We start from the raw sequence: 23,506 nt of genomic DNA on the forward strand, positions 1-23,506 counted from the left end.
TCTTGGTCTCCCCCTTTTAGACTGTGAGCCCACTGTTGGGTAGGGACTGTCTCTATGTGTTGCCAACTTGTACTTCCCAAGCGCTTGGTACAGTGCTCTGCACACAGTAAGCGCTCAATAAATACGACTGATTGATTGACTGATATTAATAGTCAGATGATGCACTGGCTTTTTGACTGGCCCAAGGTCAGGCAGCAGACAAATGGCAGCAAACCTTCTGACTTCCAGGCCCATGCTCTAACCCTATGCCATACTGCTTATCTGTCAATGGTTATCGATTGATTTCTGGTATGTACTGAGCGCTCGCTTGCTTTACTTGTACATATCTATTCTATTTATTTTATTTTGTTAGTATGTTTGGTTTTGTTCTTGGTCTCCCCCTTTTAGACTGTGAGCCCACTGTTGGGTAGGGACCGTCTCTAGATGTTGCCAATTTGTACTTCCCAAGCGCTTGGTACAGTGCTCTGCAAATGATAAGTGCTCAATAAATATGATTGATTGATATTAATAGTCAGATGATGCATTGGCTTTTTGACTGGCCCAAGGTCATGCAGCAGACAAATGGCAGCAAACCTTCTGAATCCCAGGCCCGTGCTCTAACCCTATGCCATACTGCTTATCTATCAATGGTTATAGATTGATCTCTGGTACGTACTGAGCGCTCGCTTGCTTTACTTGTACATATCTATTCTATTTATTTTATTTTGTTAGTATGTTTGGTTTTGTTCTCTGTCTCCCCCTTCTAGACTGTGAGCCCACTGTTGGGTAGGGACCATCTCTATATGTTGCCAACTTGTACTTCCCAAGCGCTTAGTACAGTGCTCTGCACACAGTAAGCACTCAATAAATATGATTGATTGATTGATATTAATAGTCAGATGATGCATTGGCTTTTTGACTGGCCCAAGGTCATGCAGCGGACAAATGGCAGCAAACCTTCTGACTCCCAGGCCCGTGCTCTAACCTTATGCCATACTGCTTATCTATCACTGGCTATCTATTGATCTCTGGTATGTACTGAGCGCTCGCTTGCTTTACTTGTACATATCTATTCTATTTATTTTATTTTGTTAGTATGTTTGGTTTTGTTCTCTGTCTCCCCCTTCCAGACTGTGAGCCCACTGTTGGGTAGAGGCCTTCTCTATATGTTGCCTACTTGTACTTCCCAAGCGCTTGGTACAATGCTCTGCACACGGTAAGCGCTAAATAAATACGATTGATTGATTGATATTAATAGTCAGATGATGCATTGGCTTTTTGACTGGCCCTAGGTCATGCAGCAGACAAATGGCAGCAAACCTTGTGACTCCCAGGCCCGTGCTCTAACCCTATGCCATACTGCTTATCATCATCATCATCATCAATCGTATTTATTGAGCGCTTACTGTGTGCAGAGCACTGTACTAAGCGCTTGGGAAGTACAAATTGAAGTACAAGTACATATATACATATAATCGGTCTGGTCATCATCATCATCATCAATCGTATTTATTGAGCGCTTACTATGTGCAGAGCACTGTACTAAGCGCTTGGGAAGTACAAATTGGCAACATACAGAGACAGTCCCTACCCAACAGTGGGCTCACAGTCTAAAAGGGGGAGACGGAGAACAAAACCAAACATACCAACAAAATAAAATAAATAGAATAGATATGTACAAGTAAAATAAATAGAGTAATAAATATGTACAAACATATATACATATCATCATCATCAATCGTATTTATTGAGCACTTACTATGTGCAGAGCACTGTACTAAGCGCTTGGGAAGTACAAATTGGCAACATATACAGTCCCTACCCAACAGTGGGCTCACAGTCTAAAAGGGGGAGACAGAGAACAAAACCAAACATACTAACAAAATAAAATAAATAGGTTAGATATGTACAAGTAAAATAAATAAATTAATAGAGTATCTATCGATGGTTATCGATTGATCTCTGGTATGCACTGAGCGCTCGCTTGCTTTACTTGTACATATCTATTCTATTTATTTTATTTTGTTAGTATGTTTGGTTTTGTTCTCTGTCTCCCCCTTTTAGACTGAGAACCCACTGTTGGGTAGGGACTGTCTCTATATGTTGCCAACTTGTACTTCCCAAGCGCTTAGTACAGTGCTCTGCACACAGTTAGTGCTCAATAAATATGCTTGATTGATTGATATTAATAGCCAGATGATGCATTGGCTTTTTGACTGGCCCAAGGTCATGCAGCAGACAAATGGCAGCAAACCTTGTGACTCCCAGGCCCGTGCTCTAACCCTATGCCATACTGCTTATCTATCGATGGTCATCGATTGATCCCTGGTATGTACTGAGCGCTCGCTTGCTTTACTTGTACATACCTATTCTATTTATTTTATTTTGTTAGTATGTTTGGTTTTGTTCTCTGTCTCCCCCTTTTAGACTGTGAGCCCACTGTTGGGTAGGGACTGTCTCTATGTGTCGCCAACTTGTACTTCCCAAGCGCTTGGTACAGTGCTCTGCACACAGTAAGCGCTCAATAAATACGATTGATTGATATTAATAGTCAGATGATGCATTGGCTTTTTGACTCGCCCAAGGTCATGCAGCAGACAAATGGCAGCAAACCTTGTGACTCCCAGGACTGTGCTCTAACCCTATGCCATACTGCTTATCTATCAATGGCTATCTATTGATCTCTGGTATGTACTGAGTGCTCGCTTGCTTTACTTGTACATATCTATTCCATTTATTTTATTTTGTTAGTATGTTTGGTTTTGTTCTTGGTCTCCCCCTTTTAGACTGTGAGCCCACTGTTGGGTAGGGACTGGTCTCTATATGTTGCCAACTTGGACTTCCCAAGTGCTTTGTACAGTGCTCTGCACACGGTAAGCGCTCAATAAATACAATTGATTGATTGATTGATATTAATAGTCAGATGATGCATTGGCTTTTTGTCTGGCCCAAGGTCATGCAGCAGACAAATGGCAGCAAACCTTGTGACTCCCAGGCCCGTGCTCTAACCCTATGCCATACTGCTTATCTATCGATGGTTATCGATTGATCTCTGGTATGTACTGAGCACTCGCTTGCTTTACTTGTACATACCTATTCTATTTATTTTATTTTGTTAGTATGTTTGGATTGATTGATTAATATCAATAGTCAGATTATGCACTGGCTTTTTGACTGGCCCAAGGTCATGCAGCAGACAAATGGCAGCAAACCTTGTGACTCCCGGGCCCCTGCTCTAACCCTATGCCATCTGCTTATCTATCGATGGTTATCGATTGATCTCTGGTATGTACTGAGCGCTCGCTTGCTTTACTTGTACATATCTATTCTATTTATTTTATTTTGCTAGTATGTTTGGTTTTGTTTTCTGTCTCCCCCTTTTAGACTGTGAGCCCACTGTTGGGTGGGGACTGTCTCTATATGTTGCCAACTTATACTTGTACTTCCCAAGCGCTTAGTACAGTGCTCTGCACACAGTAAGCGCTCAATAAATACGATTGATTGATATTAATAGTCAGATGATGCATTGGCTTTTTGACTCGCCCAAGGTCATGCAGCAGACAAATGGCAGCAAACCTTGTGACTCCCAGGCCCGTGCTCTAACCCTATGCCATACTGCTTATCTATCGATGGTTATCGATTGATCTCTGGTATGTACTGAGCACTCTCCTGCTTTACTTGTACATATCTATTCTATTTATTTTATTTTGTTAGTATGTTTGGTTTTGTTCTCTGTCTCCCCCTTTTAGACTGTGAGCCCACTGTTGGGTAGGGACTGTCTCTATAGGTTGCCAACTTGTACTTCCCAAGCGCTTGGTACAGTGCTCTGCACACGGTAAGCGCTCAATAAATATGATTGATTGATATTAATAGTCAGATGATGCATTGGCTTTTTGACTCACCCAAGATCATGCAGCAGACAAATGGCAGCAAACCTTCTGACTCCCAGGCCCCTGCTCTAACCCTATGCCATCTGCTTATCAATCGATGGTTATCGATTGATCTCTGGTATGTACTGAGCGTTCCCTTGCTTTACTTGTACATATCTAATTCTATTTATTTTATTTTGTTAGTATGTTTGGTTTTGTTCTCTGTCTCCCCCTTTTTGACTGTGAGCGCACTGTTGGGTAGGGACTGTCTCTATATGTTGCCAACTTGTACTTCCCAAGCGCTTAGTACAGTGCTCTGCACACAGTAAGCGCTCAATAAACATGATTGATTGATATTAATAGTCAGATGATGCACTGGCTTTTTGACTGGCCCAAGGTCATGCAGCAGACAAATGGCAGCAAACCTTGTGACTCCCAGGACTGTGCTCTAACCCTATGCCATACTGCTTATCTATCGATGGTTATCGACTGATCTCTGGTATGCACTGAGCGCTCGCTTGCTTTACTTGTACATATCTATTCTATTTATTTTATTTTGTTAGTACGTTTGGTTTTGTTCTCTGTCTCCCCCTTTTAGACTGTGAGCCCACTGTTGGGTAGGGACTGTCTCTATATGTTGCCAACTTGTACTTCCCAAGCGCTTAGTACAGTGCTCTGCACACGGCTAGTGCTCAATAAATACGATTGATTGATTGATTGATATTAATAGCCAGATGATGCATTGGCTTTTTGACTGGCCCAAGGTCATGCAGCAGGCAAATGGCAGCAATCCTTCTGACTCCCAGGCCCGTGCTCTAACCCTATGCCATACTGCTTATCTATCGCTGGTTATCGATTGATCTCTGGTATGTACTGAGCGCTCGCTTGCTTTACTTGTACATTTCTATTCTATTTATTTTATTTTGTTAGTATGTTTGGTTTTGTTCTCTGTCTCCCCCTTCTAGACTGTGAGCCCACTGCTGGGTAGAGACCTTCTCTATATGTTGCCAACTTGTACTTCCCAAGCGCTTGGTACAGTGCTCTGCACATGGTAAGCGCTCAATAAATACGATTGATTGATTGATATTAATAGTCAGATGATGCATTGGCTTTTTGACTGGCCCAAGGTCATGCAGCAGACAAATGGCAGCAAACCTTGTGACTCACAGGCCCATGCTCTAACCCTATGCCATACTGCTTATCTATCAATGGTTATCGATTGATCTCTGGTACGTACTGAGCGCTCGCTTGCTTTACTTGTACATATCTATTCTATTTATTTTATTTTGTTAGTATGTTTGGTTTTGTTCTCTGTCTCCCCCTTCTAGACTGTGAGCCCACTGTTGGGTAGGGACCATCTCTATAGGTTGCCAACTTGTACTTCCCAAGCGCTTGATACAGTGCTCTGCACACGGTAAGCGCTCAATAAATACGATTGATTGATCGATTGATTGATATTAATAGTCAGATGATGCATTGGCTTTTTGACTCGCCCAAGGTCATGCAGCAGGCAAATGGCAGCAATCCTTCTGACTCCCAGGCCCGTGCTCTAACCCTATGCCATACTGCTTATCTATCGATGGTTATCGATTGATCTCTGGTATGTACTGAGCGTTCCCTTGCTTTACTTGTACATATCTAATTCTATTTATTTTATTTTGTTAGTATGTTTGGTTTTGTTCTCTGTCTCCCCCTTCTAGACTGTGAGCCCACTGTTCGGTAGGGACCGTCTCTAGATGTTGCCAACTTGGACTTCCCAAGCGCTTGGTACAGTGCTCTGCACATGGTAAGCGCTCAATAAATACGATTGATTGATTGATAATAATAGATGATGCACTGGCTTTTTGACTGGCCCAAGGTCATGCAGCAGACAAGTGGCAGCAAACCTTGTGACTCCCAGGCCCCTGCTCTAACCCTATGCCATACAGCTTATCTATTGATGGTTACCAACTGATCTCTGGTATGCACTGAGCACTCGCTTGCTCTACTTGTACATATCTATTCTATTTATTTTATTTTGTTAATATGCTTAGTTTTGTTCTGTCTCCCCCTTTTAGACTGTGAGCCCACTGTTGGGTAGGGACTGTCTCTATATGTTGCCAACTTGTACTTCACAAGCGCTTGGTACAGTGCTCTGCACATGGTAAGCGCTCAATAAATACGATTGATTGATTGATAATAATAGTCAGATGATGCATTGGCTTTTTGACTGGCCCAAGGTCATGCAGCAGACAAATGGCAGCAAACCTTGTGACTCCCAGGCCCGTGCTCTAACCCTATGCCATACAGCTTATCTGTCGATGGTTATCAATTGATCTCTGGTATGTACTGAGCGCTCACTTGCTTTACTTGTACCTATCTATTGTATTTATTTTATTTTGTTAGTATGTTTGGTTTTGTTCTCAGTCTCCCCCTTTCAGACTGTGAGCCCACAGTTGGGAAGGGACTGTCTCTATATGTTGCCAACTTGTACTTCCCAAGCGCTTAGTACAGTGCTCTGTACACAGTAAGCGCTCAATAAATATGATTGATTGACTGATATTAATAGTCAAATGATGCATTGGCTTTTTGACTCTACCAAGGTCATGCAGCAGACAAATGGCAGAAAACCTTGTGACTCCCAGGCCCATGATCTAACCCTATGCCACACTGCTTATCTATTGCTGGCTATCTATTGATCTCTGGTATGTACTGAGTGCTCGCTTGCTTTACTTGTACCTATCTATTCTATTTATTTTATTTTGTTAGTATGTTTGGTTTTGTTCTCTGTCTCCCCCCTTTTAGACTGTGAGCCCACTGTTGGGTAGGGACTGTCTCTATATGTTGCCAACTTGTACTTCCCAAGCATTTAGTACAGTGCTCTGCACACAGTAAGCGCTCAATACGATTGATTGATTGATTGATATTAATAGTCAGATGATGCATTGGCTTTCTGACTCACCCAAGATCATGCAGCTGACAAATGGCAGCAAACCTTGTGACTCCCAGGCCCGTGCTCTATCCCTATGCCATACTGCTTATCTATTGCTGGCTATCTATTGATCTCTGGTATGTACTGAGCGCTCGCTTGCTTTACTTGTACCTATCTATTCTATTTATTTTATTTTGTTAGTATGTTTGGTTTTGTTCTCTGTCTCCCGCTTTTTAGACTGTGAGCCCACTGTTGGGTAGGGACTGTCTCTATATGTTGCCAACTTGTACTTCCCAAGCGCATGGAACAGTGCTCTGCACACGGTAAGCGCTCAATAAATACGACTGATTGATTGATTGACTGATATTAATAGATGATGCATTGGCTTTTTGACTGGCCCAAGGTCATGCAGCAGACAAATGGCAGCAAACCTTGTGACTCCCAGGCCCGTGCTCTAACCCTATGCCATACTGCTTATCTATCGATGGTTATCGATTGATCTCTGGTATGTACTGAGCGCTCACTTGATTTACTTGTACATATCTATTCTATTTATTTTATTTTGTTAGTATGTTTGGTTTTGTTCTCTGTCTCCCCCTTCTAGACTGTGAGCCCACTGCTGGGTAGGGACCATCTCTATAGGTTGCCAACTTGTACTTCCCAAGCGCTTGATACAGTGCTCTGCACACGGTAAGCGCTCAATAAATACGATTGATTGATCGATTGATTGATATTAATAGTCAAATGATGCATTGGCTTTTTGACTCGCCCCAGGTCATGCAGCAGGCAAATGGCAGCAATCCTTCTGACTCCCAGGCCCGTGCTCTAACCCTATGCTATACTGCTTATCTATTGCTGGTTATCTATTGATCTCTGGTATGTAGTGAGCGCTCGCTTGCTTTACTTGTACATATCTATTCTATTTATTTTATTTTGCTAGTATGTTTGGTTTTGTTCTCTGTCTCCCCCTTTCAGACTGTGAGCGCACTGTTGGGTAGGGACTGTCTCTATATGTTGCCAACTTGTACTTCCCAAGCGCTTAGTACAGTGCTCTGCACACGGTAAGCGCTCAATAAATACGATTGATTGATCGATTGACTGATATTAATAGTCAGAAGATGCACTGGCTTTTTGACTGGCCCAAGGTCATGCAGCAGGCAAATGTCAGCAATCCTTCTGACTCCCAGGCCCGTGCTCTAACCCTATGCCATACTGCTTATCTATCGCTGGTTATCGATTGATCTCTGGTATGTACTGAGCGCTCGCTTGCTTTACTTGTACATTTCTATTCTATTTATTTTATTTTGTTAGTATGTTTGGTTTTGTTCTCTGTCTCCCCCTTCTAGACTGTGAGCCCACTGTTGGGTAGGGACTGTCTCTACATGTTGCCAACTTGTACTTCCCAAGAGCTTAGTATAGTGCTCTGCACACAGTAAGCGCTCAATAAATACAATTGGTTGATTGATATTAATAGTCAAATGATGCATTGGCTTTTTGACTCTACCAAGGTCATGCAGCGGACAAATGGCAGCAAACCTTGTGACTCCTAGGTCCGTGCTCTAACCCTATGCCATACAGCATATCTATCGATGGTTACCGATTGATCTCTGGTATGTACTGAGCACTCGCTTGCTTTACTTGTACCTATCTATTCTATTTATTTTATTTTGTTAGTATGTTTGGTTTTGTTCTCTGTCTCCCCCTTTTAGACTGTGAGCGCACCGTTCTGAAGGGACTGTCTCTATATGTTGCCAACTTATACTTCCCAAGCGCTTAGTACAGTGCTCTGCACACAGTAAGCGCTCAATAAATATGATTGATTGACTGATATTAATAGTCAGATGATGCACTGGCTTTTTGACTGGCCCAAGGTCATGCAGCAGACAAATGGCAGCAAACCTTCTGACTCCCAGGCCCGTGCTCTAACCCTATGCCACACTGCTTATCTATTGCTGGCTATCTATTGATCTCTGGTATGTACTGAACGCTCGCTTGCTTTACTTGTACCTATCTATTCTATTTATTTTATTTTGTTAGTATGTTTGGTTTTGTTCTCTGTCTCCCCCTTTTTAGACTGTGAGCCCACTGTTGGGTAGGGACTGTCTCTATATGTTGCCAACTTGTACTTCCCAAGTGCATGGAACAGTGCTCTGCACACGGTAAGCGCTCAATAAATACGACTGATTGATTGATTGATTGATTGATATTAATAGATGATGCATTGGCTTTTTGACTGGCCCAAGGTCATGCAGCAGACAAATGGCAGCAAACCTTGTGACTCCCAGGCCCGTGCTCGAACCCTATGCCATACTGCTTATCTATCGATGGTTATTGATTGATCTCTGGTATGTACTAAGCGCTCGCTTGCTTTACTTGTACTTATCTATTCTATTTATTTTATTTTGTTAGTATGTTTGGTTTTCTTCTCTGTCTCCCCCTTTTAGACAGTGAGCCCACTGTTGGGTAGGGACTGTCTCTAGATGTTGCCATCTTGGACTTCCCAAGTGCTTGGTACAGTGCTCTGCACACGGTAAGCGCTCAATAAATACGATTGATTAATTGATTGATTGATATTAATAATCAGATGATGCATTGGCTTTTTGACTGGCCCAAGGTCATGCAGCAGACAAATGGCAGCAAACCTTCTGAATCCCAGGCCCGTGCTCTAACCCTATGCCATACTGCTTATCTGTCGATGGTTATCGATTGATCTGTGGTACGTACTGAGTGCTCGCTTGCTTTACTTGTACATATCTATTCTATTTATTTTATTTTGTTAGTATGTTTGGTTTTGTTCTCTGTCTCCCCCTTTTAGACTGTGAGCCCACTGTTGGGTAGGGACTAGTCTCTATATGTTGCCAACTTGTATGTCCCAAGCGCTTAGTATAGTGCTCTGCACACAGTAAGTGCTCAATAAATACGATTGATTGATTGATTGTATATATGTTTGTACGTATTTATTACTCCATTTATTTATTTTACTTGTACATATCTATTCTATTTATTTTATTTTGTTAATATGTTTTGTTTTGTTGTCTGTCTCCCCCTTCTAGACTGTGAGCCCACTGTTGGGTAGGGACCGTCTCTATGTGTTGCCAACTCGTACTTCCCAAGCGTTTAGTACAGTGCTCGGCACACAGTAAGCGCTCAATAAATACAACTGAATGAATGAATGAATGAATGAATGAATGAAGACTGTGAGTCCCATGTGGGACATGGACTGTGTCCAGACTGATTAGCTTGTATCTACCCCAGCGCTTAGTATAGTGCCTGGCACATAGTAAGTGTTTCACAATTTTTTCTTTTAAAGGGAAATGTTGAGTAGGGCAGGAGTTTGCCAGCCGGGGGCAGCAGGAGGCCAGTCAGCCAGAAAGCCGGCCAACACCGAGGGCCGCGGCAGAACAGAACCATCTTCTCAGCTTGGACCATTCCCTGAGCACTGGCCTGGGTTATAATAAGAATGATGGCATTTATTAAGCACTTACTATGTGCAAAGCACTGTTCTAAGCTCTGAAAAGACAGGTAAACTGTCCACAGCAGGGGGCCCAGAGGGCCATGCCAACACAGCAGGGAGGGAAAAAAGGAAGGAGAGGGAGGCAGACACACAGGACCAGAGAGCCCACACCCTGTTTCCTGTCTCTGGATTCAGATTCTCCAACAGAACTGGTTTTCCTCTTGGGTATCTGGGCAGTCAGATGAGTAGGAGAGGTACAGGGAGAGGAAGGCCAGACCTGCTGGCACAGGCAGGAGCTCAAGAAACACCCTCCACTATGCCCCAACCCAACTCTTGCCCGGGGGAAGACAGAGAGAGAGGGAGAAGAGGGGAGAGAGAGAGGGAAAGAGAGGGGAAGAAAGAGGGAGGGAGGGAGGGAGGGAGGGAGGGAGAGAGAGCGAGAGAGAGAGAGAGAGAGAGAGAGAGAGAGAGAGAGAGTGTGTGTGTGTGTGTGTGTGTGTGTGTGTGTCTAGGCAGTGATTCCCCCTTCTAGACTGTGTCTCCCCCTTATAGACTGTGAGCCCACTGTTGGGTAGGGACCATCTCTATACATTGCCAACTTCTACTTCCCAAGCACTTAGTCCGGTGCTCTGCACACAGTAAGCGCTCAATAAATACGATTGAATGAATGAATGAATTCAGCCGGCAGCTGTTTTCCCAGAGCCACTTGGCAGGTGCTGGGCTGGGCACCAGTCTAAGTGGGACAAAGGAAAGGCACAGACTCCCCATTTCAGAGCTGACAAAACTGAGGACCAGAAAAGTTAAGCGATTTGCCCATGGCCAACCAGCAGGCAAGTGGCAGGTAGCAATTTGAATCCAGATCCCCAGACTCCCAGTCTGTGCTCCTTCCACTAGACCATGCTGTGTCCCAAAAGAAGTTTCTTTTCTTTTGGAAGAACTCCCCAACCTCCCTGGCTCTGCTTTTCCCAAGTCTAAGAAATTTGGGGGGGCGGGGGAGGTTGTCACCTGAGCCTTCCTGGGGCCAAGAGGCTTCTCTCAGCACCCTGGACACCCCCCCAATTCCAGTGAGGTTCCAATGGGGAAGTGTCTCAGGGAGCAGGGAAGTGGGAGCCATCGGTGGCTGGTCCCAGGGGCAGCCCTACGGATCTTTCCCAGTGGAGCCAGTGAGCACACGGGTCCCCTAGGATTCCGCACACGGGGTCTGGGCCAGAGCCAAGCCCCGGGACGGGTTTCTAGGATGCTTCCCAGTCTGCCCTGGATATGGCCCCGTGATCCTGGCCCACATAGCCCTACCCTGCCCCTGCTGTCATCACCCCCCTAGCTGGGATTAGGCAATTGCTAACCGGTTCCTGGAGGGACAGGTTGGGCTGGTTTCCTGGAATATTCCCTTCCCCCTTCCCCCTGCACTGCCCTTACCACTTTAAACTTCCTCAAATTGCAATGCCAGATTGGGCTCATTCAGAAAAGCTTGGGTGGAGCTTGGGGAACTCCAGGGGTGGGGCCAGGAGGTGGGTTCCCTATGCCCAGAAAAGAGCCCACTGCTGGGGGGACTCCAGGAGTCCATTTCCAGCACAAAGGTGTTCAGGCCCGTCCCCCTGCTCGGCCACTGAAAAGAGGAAATTTGGGGACTAGACTGTCCTTCCCCTGCCTCTGTTCGGGCCCCCAGACAGGTCCCGGGGCCCAGGCTGGGGGGGCTTTCCTAGCCATCAGAGTGCCAACCTCCAGGCTGGCCTAACTGACTTCAGGACCTGCTGCTGCATCCCTCTCGACTCCTCAGTCTCCCTATCATCAATGGGAGCAATGGTTCTTGCCCCACTGCTAGGGGAAGGAAAGCTACCCTCAAGCTGCTGAGCAGAGAATGGGATACAAGAGAAACACGGTCTCCCTCAGTGTCCACTTGGGAGTTGGGCTTGGCCGTCCTTTACGTGGGTCACAGCACGAGAGGTTCAATCTGGCAGCAAGGATGGGTAGGGAAGTGTGTGTGTGTGGTGGGGAGGACAACCAGCTGTTCCTAGGGCCTTCTCCCACTGGTGGAATGAAGATGCCATGGGCCTCAGGAGTCCTCAGGGGTATCTAGCACATCCAGCCGGGAAAAGGCTAGTTCCAGCTGGCCCAGGGGCACCATGCGAACCCGGAACAAACTCTTTCTTCAGCGGAGGAGGAGCCATGGAAGTCAGCCTCTAGGGATCCTTTCCCACCCCTCGCTACTCTATGGACCGACCCCTCCGGCCCCAGCAGCTTCTGCCCCACCCACCCTGCCAGTCTCAACCCTCACCTCATTTAATCAGAATCCCTGGAGACCGGGTGTCCTCCTCTGTCATGTTCTTCAGGTTCTTCTCTGCCTCCTCTGAGGAACTGGGTGGAGAGAGTCAGACAGAGAGTCAGAGAGAGGGACCGTGCCCATGGGGGGAAAGCAGAGCAAATTCCGTGTAGCTCAACTCCCTCCCTCTGGTTCCCAGATGGCCTTTGGGCCCCCTGTTCTTTGAGGCAGGAAGTAGAGTTTCAGCCCTCACTTAACAGAAAGTAGCAGGCCAAATGAAACTTCCCCAAGCTCCCAAGGGCTGGAAGATTTGGGGATTCGATCTTAAGAATCCTGCTTCCCCTTTGCCCTCCACCAAGTATGGGGCTCTTGCTGCTACACTGCTCCCTCTCTTTTAGGGCTCCTGAGGTGCCGAGTTCCCTGATTGGCTCTGGCAAAATAACTAATAATAATAGTAATAATAATAATTATTACTACTAATAATAGTAATTATAGCATTTTTTACACGCTTACTATGTGCCAAGCACTGTTCTAAGCGCTGGGGTAGATGCAAAGTAATCAGGTTGCCTCACGTGGGGCTCACAGTCTTAATCCCCATGTTACAGATGAGGTAACTGAGGCACAGAGAAGTTAAGTGGCTTGCCCAAGGTCACACGGCAGACAAGTGGTGGACCCAGGATGAGAACACACGTCGTCTGACTCCTAAGCCCGTGCTATTTCCACTAAGCCACGCTGCTTTAAATCTGATCTTGAGGCCAGGCCATGTCCAACAGGAGGATGAAGAGGCCTGCTAGTCACTCTCTCGCCCTGGGGAGTCCATCTGCAGACCATGTGGCCCCCCCAAACTCTCCCCTCCGGTCCTCCAGGGGAAGCTCAGCATCCCCCTGAACTGATTTCAGTCATCCAGAAAGGACCCCCACCAAGAGTCATAGATCACTGAATGCGACCCATTCGTTGGCTTCAGATTTAATCAAAGCCAGAACTGGCTCAGGCCAGATAGGAGGGGCAAGATGTCCCTCGGATGACCCTAGGTTTCAGCAACCCAAGGGCTGTCCTCACCCAAAGCAGAGACAGTTTCACTTGCTGCCTAGGAGCCCTCTTCTCCTGGCACTCACCTCAAGAAATCCTTCACGTCCTCTACTGTCATGTCCCCCGTGGTGTCCAGGGGGTTTTCTGTGCTGCTGTTGGGTGAGCCCACTGATGCAGGGGAGAAGGCTGCCTGGGGGGGCTCCAGCGGTGTCCCTGGGTGGAAAAAGGGGCTGGGTTCAGGCTGGGGACCAGCCCTACCAACAAGACACCTCCCGGGCCCAACTGGCCTCCCATTTACCCCCTTCTCTGCCTCAAGCACTCTGCCGCATCCTGGAGATGCTGGCTAAGTTGTCCCATTCCTCCACATGCCCTCCCTCCGGGGGAAGAAGTAGTTAAGTTCCTCCACATGCTGGCCATGTGCTGGCCGGCCCCGATCTTTCCAGACAGGGAAGGAATGCTGACAGGCAGGGGCAGCCAGGCCTCCTCTAGCACCCAGGGAGGAAAGCCTGCTCTGGGGGAGGACATCAGGCTTGGGCAGTGTTTCAAGCTGAGGACGGTTGGCTCACTGAGAGGAAGGAAAATGGGCAACACCCGGCCCTGCAGCATCAGCTCAAAGAAGGCTCAGATGCCTGGAGTGGTTTTGGCTTCTGCTTCATGCTAACAATAATCTTCACGGAGTCCCCACTCTGAGAGTGCCCCCCAGCCCCTGTGAGCCTTGTGCTGAGGTTTCAGGTGGATGGGGAGAAATGAACAGTGGTCTCCTTGGGACCCTACAAGCCTACTGGAAACACAAGTGCTCGCGTGTGTGCACACACACATATTCTCGTCTCTCTTTTTCACTCACCAGCTCCATCACCAAGGGAATGGTTTGCAGCTGAGCCCTGCAGCAGGTGGGTACCATTGGCCTGGCTCAGCTTGGGCGACCCTTTCCAACTGTTCCTGCAAGAGAGAGAGGCGACCATGGGTCCCCCTACCAGGCCCCGGCGGGGAGCGTGGGAGGGTTGGCTGAGGGACTGGAGCACCCAACAGAGCTTTGTAAGAGCCCAGTCCACGTGGTCACCACACACCGGCTCTGCCCAGGCGGCAAGGAGGCAGGTCAGAGCACAGAGCGGATGTGATTGATTGTAGTAGATCAATCAATCAATCGCATTTATTGAGCGCTTACTGTGTGCACAGCACTGTACTAAGCACTTGGGAAGTACAAGTTGGTAACATATAGGGACGGTCCCTACCCAGCAGTGGGCTCACAGTCTAGAAGGGCTCACAGTCTAATGTATTTTTTTATATTCATGTCTGTCTCCCCTCAGACTGTAAGCTCGCTGTGGGCAGGAGACTGTGTCTATCATTATATTGTACTCTCCCAAGCGCTTACTACACAGTACACAAGTACTTAATAAATACAAGCACAGTAAATGCTTAATAAGACTGAATGAATGAATGCTGACTGGCCCTGGATTAATTCATTCATTCACTCGTATTTATTGAACACTTACTGTGTGCAAAGCACTGTACTAAACCCTTGGGAGAGGACGATACATAATGAACTGACATATTCCCTGTCCACAATGAGCTCACAGTCCAGAGAATAATAATAATAATGATGGTATTTATTAAGCGCTTACTATGAGCAAATGTTCTAAGCGCTGATGAGCTCACAGTCCAGAGGACGAGCTCACAGTCAAGAGGATCCCTGGATCCCACTGGCAAGGCTGTCGTGCTCACCCTCTGGTTCCTGGTTTCCCAGTCCCAGGCCACCCCAACCCGCTGCTCAGCAACAGGACTTCATCACGGAGGATGGAGTTCCTGGGAACTCCGGTCCCAGGAAGGACATAAAACCACTCTGCCCACCGCGGCTGCTAGATGGGAAGGGGTCCCCAAGATTCTGGCCTCCAGAGCAGCTGAACCCCTGCACACGAGCCACTCAGACTTCTCACGCTGTGTGTCAGGCCAGCCCCTCCCATGTGCGAAGGTCAGGGGTCAAGAGAGCTGCTCCTGGAGCCGGATGAGGAGGGAGGACGGGAAGAGAACCAGAGGGCCCACCTGAAGCTGCCACGGTACAGCCCCCAGCCGGGAAGCCCCCCCTCACAGGACCGCAGCTATGTGGAGGTTCCCCGGACCAAAGTGGGGAGAGATGAGAATGGGAACACCTCCTCCTGGGACAACATACCCGAGACAGACGGAGGTGAGAGGTCGGGCGACATCCAGCGAGCAGAGCGGCTCTGTGATGTTTCTGGCGCTCAGGGAGAAGCGCTCAAACTCCGATGGGGAGATCAGGTAGAAACCTGTGGGAAGGACAGAGGGAAGGACAGGGGAAGAGATGCCCAGATTATTGAGCTCCCTGGAGCGTCCAACTGATGGCCTCCGGCAACGTCCACTTGACAACCGTTAGAGCCCTCTCGGTGTCTCTTTCTACGGAGCTCAGAATGCCAACCGGAGAGTCTCGTTCATTATCATTTCCCGTCAGGAGGCTTCCGCCAGCAAACAGGCTCAAAGAAGGCAGAATGGCTGAGGTAGAGCTGCCCATCACGGTGCAAACCCCAGGAGAGGTCTCGTGGCTCGATCCAAGCTCCAGGGAAATGTAGTGTCAAGTCAAAGGCTCAACTCTTCCACTCACTTCCTGGCAGTGCAGGAAAGAGGCCCTCGGTCTCCACCAGAAAAGCCAGGGAGGGATTCAGGGTGCGAGAGCTTTCGTGGGCGCCAAGGGTGCCTTCCTCATCTTCTCCACAGTTCCCCGACGTTCCTCTGCCCACCCTCAGGAACCACAAAACCCAACAGACCATGGGACAGAACTCTGGAGAGCATCCAAAGCCACCGTCAGCGGAGAGGAAAGGCTCGGTCCCTGACAGGGGAGAAGCCTCGGCCTACTGCTTCCTGTCCAAGCGGGACAGTGGCTCATGTGGTCAGACTCCTGAGGAGCAGGGGAGAGTTCCATCCCAGGGGATCCAGCCTGTTGGCAACTGGCCCAGAAAGGGGCAGGTCTCTGCTTGGTCCTCGGTGCCGCAGACTGAATCTGCGGCCCTGGGGGCACCGTCAACTCTGAGGACGGAAAGCCTCAGGCAGCGCTAGGGACGCGCTCTCATCAGCACTTAGAACAGTGCTTTGCACATAGTAAGTGCTTAACAAATACCATCATTATTATTATCTTTCCCCCGTAAACTCCTCCCTTCTCTCCCAACAACTCTCTCCCCCAAGCCAGCCATGCAGCGCCCAAGCCAGTGAGAACGCACACTACATCTATGCTGAAGGAGAGTTTCCAAGCCACCCCACAGCACCTACACCAGCAAAAGTCTCCGAGGCTCGGTCTCCCTGCACCCAGCCTGGTTGCTGAAGGCCCTGGGGAAGCCCACCATTCATTCATTCAATCGTATTTACTGGGCGCTTACTGTGAGCAGAGCACTGTACCACTTGGGAAATACAAGTTGGCAACATATAGAGACAGTCCCTACCCAACAACGGGCTCACAGTCTAGAAGGGGGAGACAGACAACAAGACAAAACATATTAACAAAATAGAATAGTAAATATGTACAAGTAAACTAAATAGAGTAATAAATCTCTACAAACATATATACAGGTGCTGTGGGGAGGCGAAGGAGGTACGGCAGGGGGGAGCGCACAGTACTGGATTAAGAACTTTGGAGAACACAGTGTAACAGACATTCCCTGCCCACAACCACTTTACAGTCTACTCCACATGGGTGGTGCTACTGAACCCCAACTCACTGCTGGGCTTTTGTGGGGCTTTCATCGAGTCCCACAGCAGCGTAATGGGAGACTTGTATCTTAGGGTACAGGAGGCAGGGGAAAGGAGACAGGACCACCCTATCCACAGTCACCTGGTTACAAATAAAGCCTGGAAGATGGGTAGTTCGTTCATTCATTTCATTCAATCGTATTTATTGAGCGCTTACTGTGTGCAGAGCACTGTACTAAGCGCTTGGGAAGTACAAGTCGGCAACACATAGAGACGGTTCCTACCCGACAACGGGCTCACAGTCTAGAACGGGACAGACAACGAAACAAAACACGTAAATCTGAAGTCACATGTCTGCACAGGCTCCTCATTGCCCAGGCCCTAGAGGTCACACCTGAACACAGTGTGAGAAGCAGTGTGACTACAGGACAGACCGTGAGCCCGCTGTTGGGTAGGGACCGTCTCTATATGTTGCCAACTTGGACTTCCCAAGCGCTTAGTACAGTGCTCTGCACACAGTAAGCGCTCAATAAATACGATTGAATGAATGAATGAATGACAGAGCATGGGCCGGCAAGTCAGAAGGACCTGGGTTCCAATTCCAGGTCTGCCACTTGGCTGCAGTGTGACCTCCGGCAAGTCACTTCACTTCTCTGTGCCCCAGTTCCTCATCTATAAAATGGGGATTAAGGCTGTGAGCCCCATGTGGGACATGGACCGTGTTCAACCTGATTAGCCTGTATTTATTCCAGCGCTTAGTACAGTGCCTGGCACATAGTAAGCGCCTAACAAATACCATTTAAAAACAAAAGAAAAACCAAGGCAGCAATGGGGCAGGACGGAGAGGGTCACGGGACTCCCCGAGGCACCACGGCCTCCCCCGGCCCCCGGCCCCGGCTAGGAGTGTCCCAGCTCACCTTGTCCATGCTTGGTGAAGACGCAGGAGGCGATGCCGCTGATGTCCTCCTTGCGGATGCAGTTGTAATGGACCTGGGGCCGCAGCGCCGGCACCGTGAAGACGTGGATGTCGCCCAGGTTGGTGAGGCAGGCCAGGCAGTTCTCCGTGTAGTCCTCGCACGCCACGCCGGTGAAGCTCACCAGAGCCACCTTCCGCACCCGGCAGCCCTCGTGGGCCGTCAGCTTGAACTTGGTCTTGGCGCTGACCTTGGGCAACGTGAAGACCTGCGAGGGGGAGGCCGGTTATAATAATAATAATAATGGCATTTACTAAGCGCTTAGTATGTGCAAAGCACCGTTCTAAGCGCTGGGGAGGTTACAGGGTGATCAGGTTGTCCCACGGGGGGCTCACAGTCCTAACCCCCATTTTACAATTATCATCATCATCATCATCATCAATCGTATTTATTGAGCGCTTACTATGTGCAGAGCACTGTACTAAGCGCTTGGGAAGTACAAATTGGCAACATATAGAGACAGTCCCTACCCAACAGTGGGCTCACAGTCTAAAAGGGGGAGACAGAGAACAAAACCAAACATACTAACAAAACAAAATAGAATAGATATGTACAAATAAAATAGAGTAATAAATATGTACAAACATATATACAGGTGCTGTGGGGAAGGGAAGGAGGTAAGATGGGGGGATGGAGAGGGGGACGAGGGGGAGAGGAAGGAAGGGGCTCAGTCTGGGAAGGCCTCCTGGAGGAGGTGAGCTCTCAGCAGGCCCTTGAAAGCTCTCAGCAGGGCCTTGAAAGCTCTCAGCAGGGCCTTGAATGAGGCCCAGAGAAGTGAAGTGACTTGCCCAAAGTCACACAGCTGACAATTGGCAGAGCTGGGATTTGAACCCATGAACTCTGACTCCAAAGCCTGTGCTCTTTCCAGTGAGCCACGCTGCTTCTCTATGGAGCAGGGCACAGGGCTGCCCAGGAGCCCAAGGCTCTGGATACGGCTAGAGACCCCCGATATACCCCATGTGACCGGGTGGCCCGCTTTCCTCTATCCGGGATGCCGGCTGAGGCCCCAGTGGCCAGTCCGCACCCTCCGCCGACTCTCTGCCCCGCCGCCATTTCTCACCCATGTCCCACTCACTGATCCGAGAGGATCGTATAAAATAAATATTTGTTTATTTTATTTGTACATTTTAATTCTATTTATTTTATTTTGTTAATATGTTTTGTTCTCTGTCTCCCCCTTCTAGACTGTGAGCCCGCTGTTGGGTAGGGACCGTCTCTAGATGCTGCCAACTTGTACTTCCCAAGCGCTTAGTACAGTGCTCTGCACACAGTAAGCGCTCAATAAATACGATTGAATGAATGAATGACAGACTGTGAACCCGCTGTTGGGTAGGGACCGTGTCTATATGTTGCCAACTTGTACTTCCCAAGTGCTTAGTACAATGCTCTGCACGCAGTAAGCGCTCAATAAATACGACTGAATGAATGAATGACAGACTGTGAGCCCGCTGTTGGGTAGGGACCATCTCTATATATTGCTACCTTGTATTCCCAAGCGCTTAGTACAGTGTTGTGCACACAGTAAGCGCTCAATAAATATGAATGAATGAATGACAGACTGTGAGCCTGCTGTTGGGTAGGGACCATCTCTATATATTGCTAACTTGCACTTCCCAAGTGCTTCGTGCAGTGTTGTGCACACAGTAAGCGCTCAATAAATACGACTGAATGAATGAATGAATGAATGCCAGAAGCCAGCACCTCCCTCGGAGTCCCTGGGCAGGTCAGAGGGGACCTCTGCTTCAACTATCATCTCTACGCTGATGACACCCAGATCTACATCTCTGCCCCTGCTCTCTCCCCCTCCCTCCAGGCTCGCATCTCCTCCTGCCTTCAGGACATCTCCATCTGGATGTCCGCCCGCCACCTAAAGCTCAACATGTCGAAGACTGAGCTCCTTGTCTTCCCTCCCAAACCTTGTCCTCTCCCTGACTTTCCCATCTCTGTTGACGGCACTACCATCCTTCCCGTCTCACAAGCCCGCAACCTTGGTGTCATCCTCGACTCCGCTCTCTCATTCACCCCTCACATCCAAGCCGTCACCAAAACCTGCCGGTCTCAGCTCTGCAACATTGCCAAGATCCGCCCTTTCCTCTCCATCCAAACCGCTACCCTGCTAATTCAAGCTCTCATCCTATCCCGTCTGGACTACTGCACTAGCCTTCTCTCTGATCTCCCATCCTCGTGTCTCTCTCCACTTCAATCCATACTTCATGCTGCTGCCCGGATTATCTTTGTCCAGAAACGCTCTGGACATATTACTCCCCTCCTCAAAAACCTCCAATGGCTACCGATCAATCTGCGCATCAGGCAGAAACTTCTCACCCTGGGCTTCAAGGCTGTCCATCACCTCGCCCCCTCCTACCTCACCTCCCTTCTCTCCTTCTACTGCCCAGCCCGCACCCTCCGCTCCTCCACCACTAATCTCCTCACTGTACCTCGCTCTCGCCTGTCCCGCCATCGACCCCTGGCCCACGTCATCCCCCGGGCCTGGAATGCCCTCCCTCTGCCCATCCGCCAAGCTAGCTCTCTTCCTCCCTTCAAGGCCCTGCTGAGAGCTCACCTCCTCCAGGAGGCCTTCCCAGACTGAGCCCCTTCTTTCCTCTCCCCCTCGTCCCCCTCTCCATCCCCCCGTCTTACCTCCTTCCCTTCCCCACAGCACCTGTATATATGTATAAATGGTTGTACATATTTATTACTCTATTTATTTTACTTGTACATTTCTATCCTACTTATTTTATTTTGTTGGTATGTTTGGTTCTGTTCTCTGTTTCCCCCTTTTAGACTGTGAGCCCACTGTTGGGTAGGGACTGTCTCTATGTGATGCCAATTTGTACTTCCCAAGCGCTTAGTACAGTGCTCTGCACATAGTAAGCGCTCAATAAATACGACTGATTGATTGATTGATTGACCTTCCGCCCCAGCCATGCCCAGCTCCCAGCCTCCCGGAGCCCTTAAATCCTCCTCACCTTGAACTGTTCCTCGGAGGAGATGAGCACCGCGTGGCTGCCCTGCATGTCGGGAGCCTTGGCCAGATCCCGGGAGACCTCATATGGCTCGGGCAGGGGGTGGCCCCGCCCATCCAGCACTGCAATGGACACCACGGGCGCTCGATGCATCAGCTGGATTTCCTTGCCCAGCACTGCCTCGACCGCCCTCTCCGAGAACTTCTCCTGGGATGGCACTTCCAGGGCGTAGGCGAAGACTGAGCCGGAGTTGGTCCCCGCCCACATCGTGGGGCCATGGTGGGCAGCTGTCAGAGAGAGGGGGGGTGAGTCGGACTGGGCAGAAACCCACCCAGGCCAGTCCACACCGTCTAGTGGATAAAGCACAGGCCTGGGTGTCAGAAGGACCTGGGATCTGATCCCAGCTCCACTGTCGGCTTTGTGACCTCGGGCAAGTCGCTTCACTTCTCTGTGCCTCCTTTGCCTCATTTGTAAAATGGGGATTAAGACTGTGAGTCCCGTGTGGGACATACACTGTGTCCAACCTGATTAGCTTTTATCTACCCCAGAGTTTACTTCAGTGTCTGGGACATGGTAAGTGTTTAACAAAAACCACAATTACTATAATAATAATAATAATAATAATAACAATGGCATTTATTAAGCGCTTACTATGTGCAAAGCACTGTTCTAAGCGCTAGGGAGGTTACAAGGTGATCAGGTTGTCCCACGGGGGGCTCCCAGTCTTAATCCCCATTTAACAGATGAGGTCACTGAGGCCTGGAGAAGTGAAGTGACTTGCCCAAAGTCACACAGCTGACAGTTGGCGGAGCCGGGATTTGAACCCATGACCTCTGACTCCAAAGCCCGGGCTCTTTCCACTGAGCCACGCTGCTTCCCAATACTATCAATACTATTACTACTATTGTGCCAGCCCCAGAGCCTGCCAGTCGGGGAAGAGGGAGGTTCCGCACCAGAGAGCAAGGGAAGGAAGACTGAGGCTTCAGAGTGGGCTTCTGATCCCCAACAAGGGCGAGGAAATGCAGCCTTTCCAAGAAGCCCCTTGTTTGGGCTGGCATCGGGGAATGGGCTCCCAAGGTGACTTCCAAAAGGCTGCTGGGGTGCGTGGTTGGCGTGCCTGCCTGCCCCCGCGCCACCCCACAGCTTCATTCCCAGCTGCCCCCTGCCGGGTCGCGTCTCCCCCAGCCTCACCATCTCGGAGGAAGGTGTCGGCAAAGTAGAGGCAGCGCACGACCCCGGAGAGAGAGTCGTCGGCCGAGCGGGGCTCGATCCGCCGCTGCACCGGCGTCATCTCCACGTCGTGGGGGCAGGCCTGCTCCGCCAGCTGGGCATTGGCTTCCTGCACCTGATGAGGGCCAACCCGGCAGTCAGCCTACCGGCTGGTACCCCTACACCGCACCTCGCTCAGATAATAAACTCTGGTCCCCCAACCCTCCTCCCTAAAGGCTCGCGGAGAAGACGGTCAAGAAGAAGATCATCCCTCCCCTCTCCCTAGGTCTTCGGCGACAAGAGCCAAGAGGCTTCCCCATCGGCCGTGCCCAGAGAGAAGCCCACCAGAGGAGTACGGAGGAGGCAGAGATCTCTGCGTACCCTACCAAGTCCTGGCCACCCCTTTTTTCCACCACTCCCTGACCCGGCAGTCCCCAGGCACCAGCCCACGCCCTTGGGCTCCCCGTTGCTCGCGTGCTCTTTCCCGCCCAGCAGCCCCGTGGCCCCCAACGCCCCTTGCCTTGCTATTGGGGCTGTTGGCGGTGATGCGCTTCTTGCCGGAGACGCGGCTCTTCCGGATCCGCCGGAAGGACTGGCGCAGGGACTTCTTCAGGGACTTGACGCGGGACAGTGGTCCCTCCATGGCTAGCGAGTCGTTGGGGTGAAGGGTGCACCTGGGACACAGGACCACGGTGGGACGCTCACCCTGAGACACGGTTGGGCCCTTCCTTCCGCCCCGTGCCCAGCTTGGGGGTTTCCTCGGGTCAGTTGTGGTGTCCCTGGCCAAAAGCCCGGCTCCCTGACCTGAAGAGCTGGGGGCCCAAAGGGGGAAGCAGCCCGAGGTGTGGCGTGGGAGGGGAAGCAGCCCACTCTATCTGGGGGGCAGTGGAACTCAGTGGCCTGTGGGATGAACTTCCCCTCCCTGTGAAGGCTGGTGAGAAGCGGTGTGGCCTACTGGAAACCCCAGGGGCCTGAGAGCCAAGGGACCCAAGTTCTAATCCCTGCTCAGTCTCTTGCCTGCTTGGGCAAGTCACTGAACTTCCCTGAGCCTCAGTTTCCTCATCTGTAAAAGAGAGATGAAATACTTGTTCTCTCTTCTCCTTAGACTGTGACCACCTTCTGGGACAGAGAATGCATTCGGTCCTCACTCGGCTTCAGGGCT

At 49.5% G+C, this 23,506-nt stretch overlaps 1 protein-coding gene across 1 annotated transcript in view; it reads right to left on the reverse strand.

The window, feature by feature from the left end:
- Positions 1–23,506, reverse strand: part of LLGL1 (LLGL scribble cell polarity complex component 1) — a 110,567-nt gene that overhangs the window by 7,543 nt on the left and 79,518 nt on the right. Inside the window, exons 15-22 of the mRNA XM_038762517.1 lie at positions 22,865–23,018; positions 22,327–22,480; positions 21,139–21,422; positions 18,113–18,377; positions 15,670–15,784; positions 14,347–14,441; positions 13,589–13,715; positions 12,489–12,568 (exon numbers count right to left, since the gene is read on the reverse strand). Coding sequence (XP_038618445.1) covers positions 12,490–12,568; positions 13,589–13,715; positions 14,347–14,441; positions 15,670–15,784; positions 18,113–18,377; positions 21,139–21,422; positions 22,327–22,480; positions 22,865–23,018 — 1,273 coding nt within the window. The 3' untranslated portion in view covers position 12,489. The remainder of the gene's footprint in view (positions 1–12,488; positions 12,569–13,588; positions 13,716–14,346; positions 14,442–15,669; positions 15,785–18,112; positions 18,378–21,138; positions 21,423–22,326; positions 22,481–22,864; positions 23,019–23,506) is intronic.

The sequence above is a fragment of the Tachyglossus aculeatus genome, chromosome 21 (genome assembly GCF_015852505.1).
Source record: "Tachyglossus aculeatus isolate mTacAcu1 chromosome 21, mTacAcu1.pri, whole genome shotgun sequence".
NCBI lineage: Eukaryota > Metazoa > Chordata > Mammalia > Monotremata > Tachyglossidae > Tachyglossus > Tachyglossus aculeatus.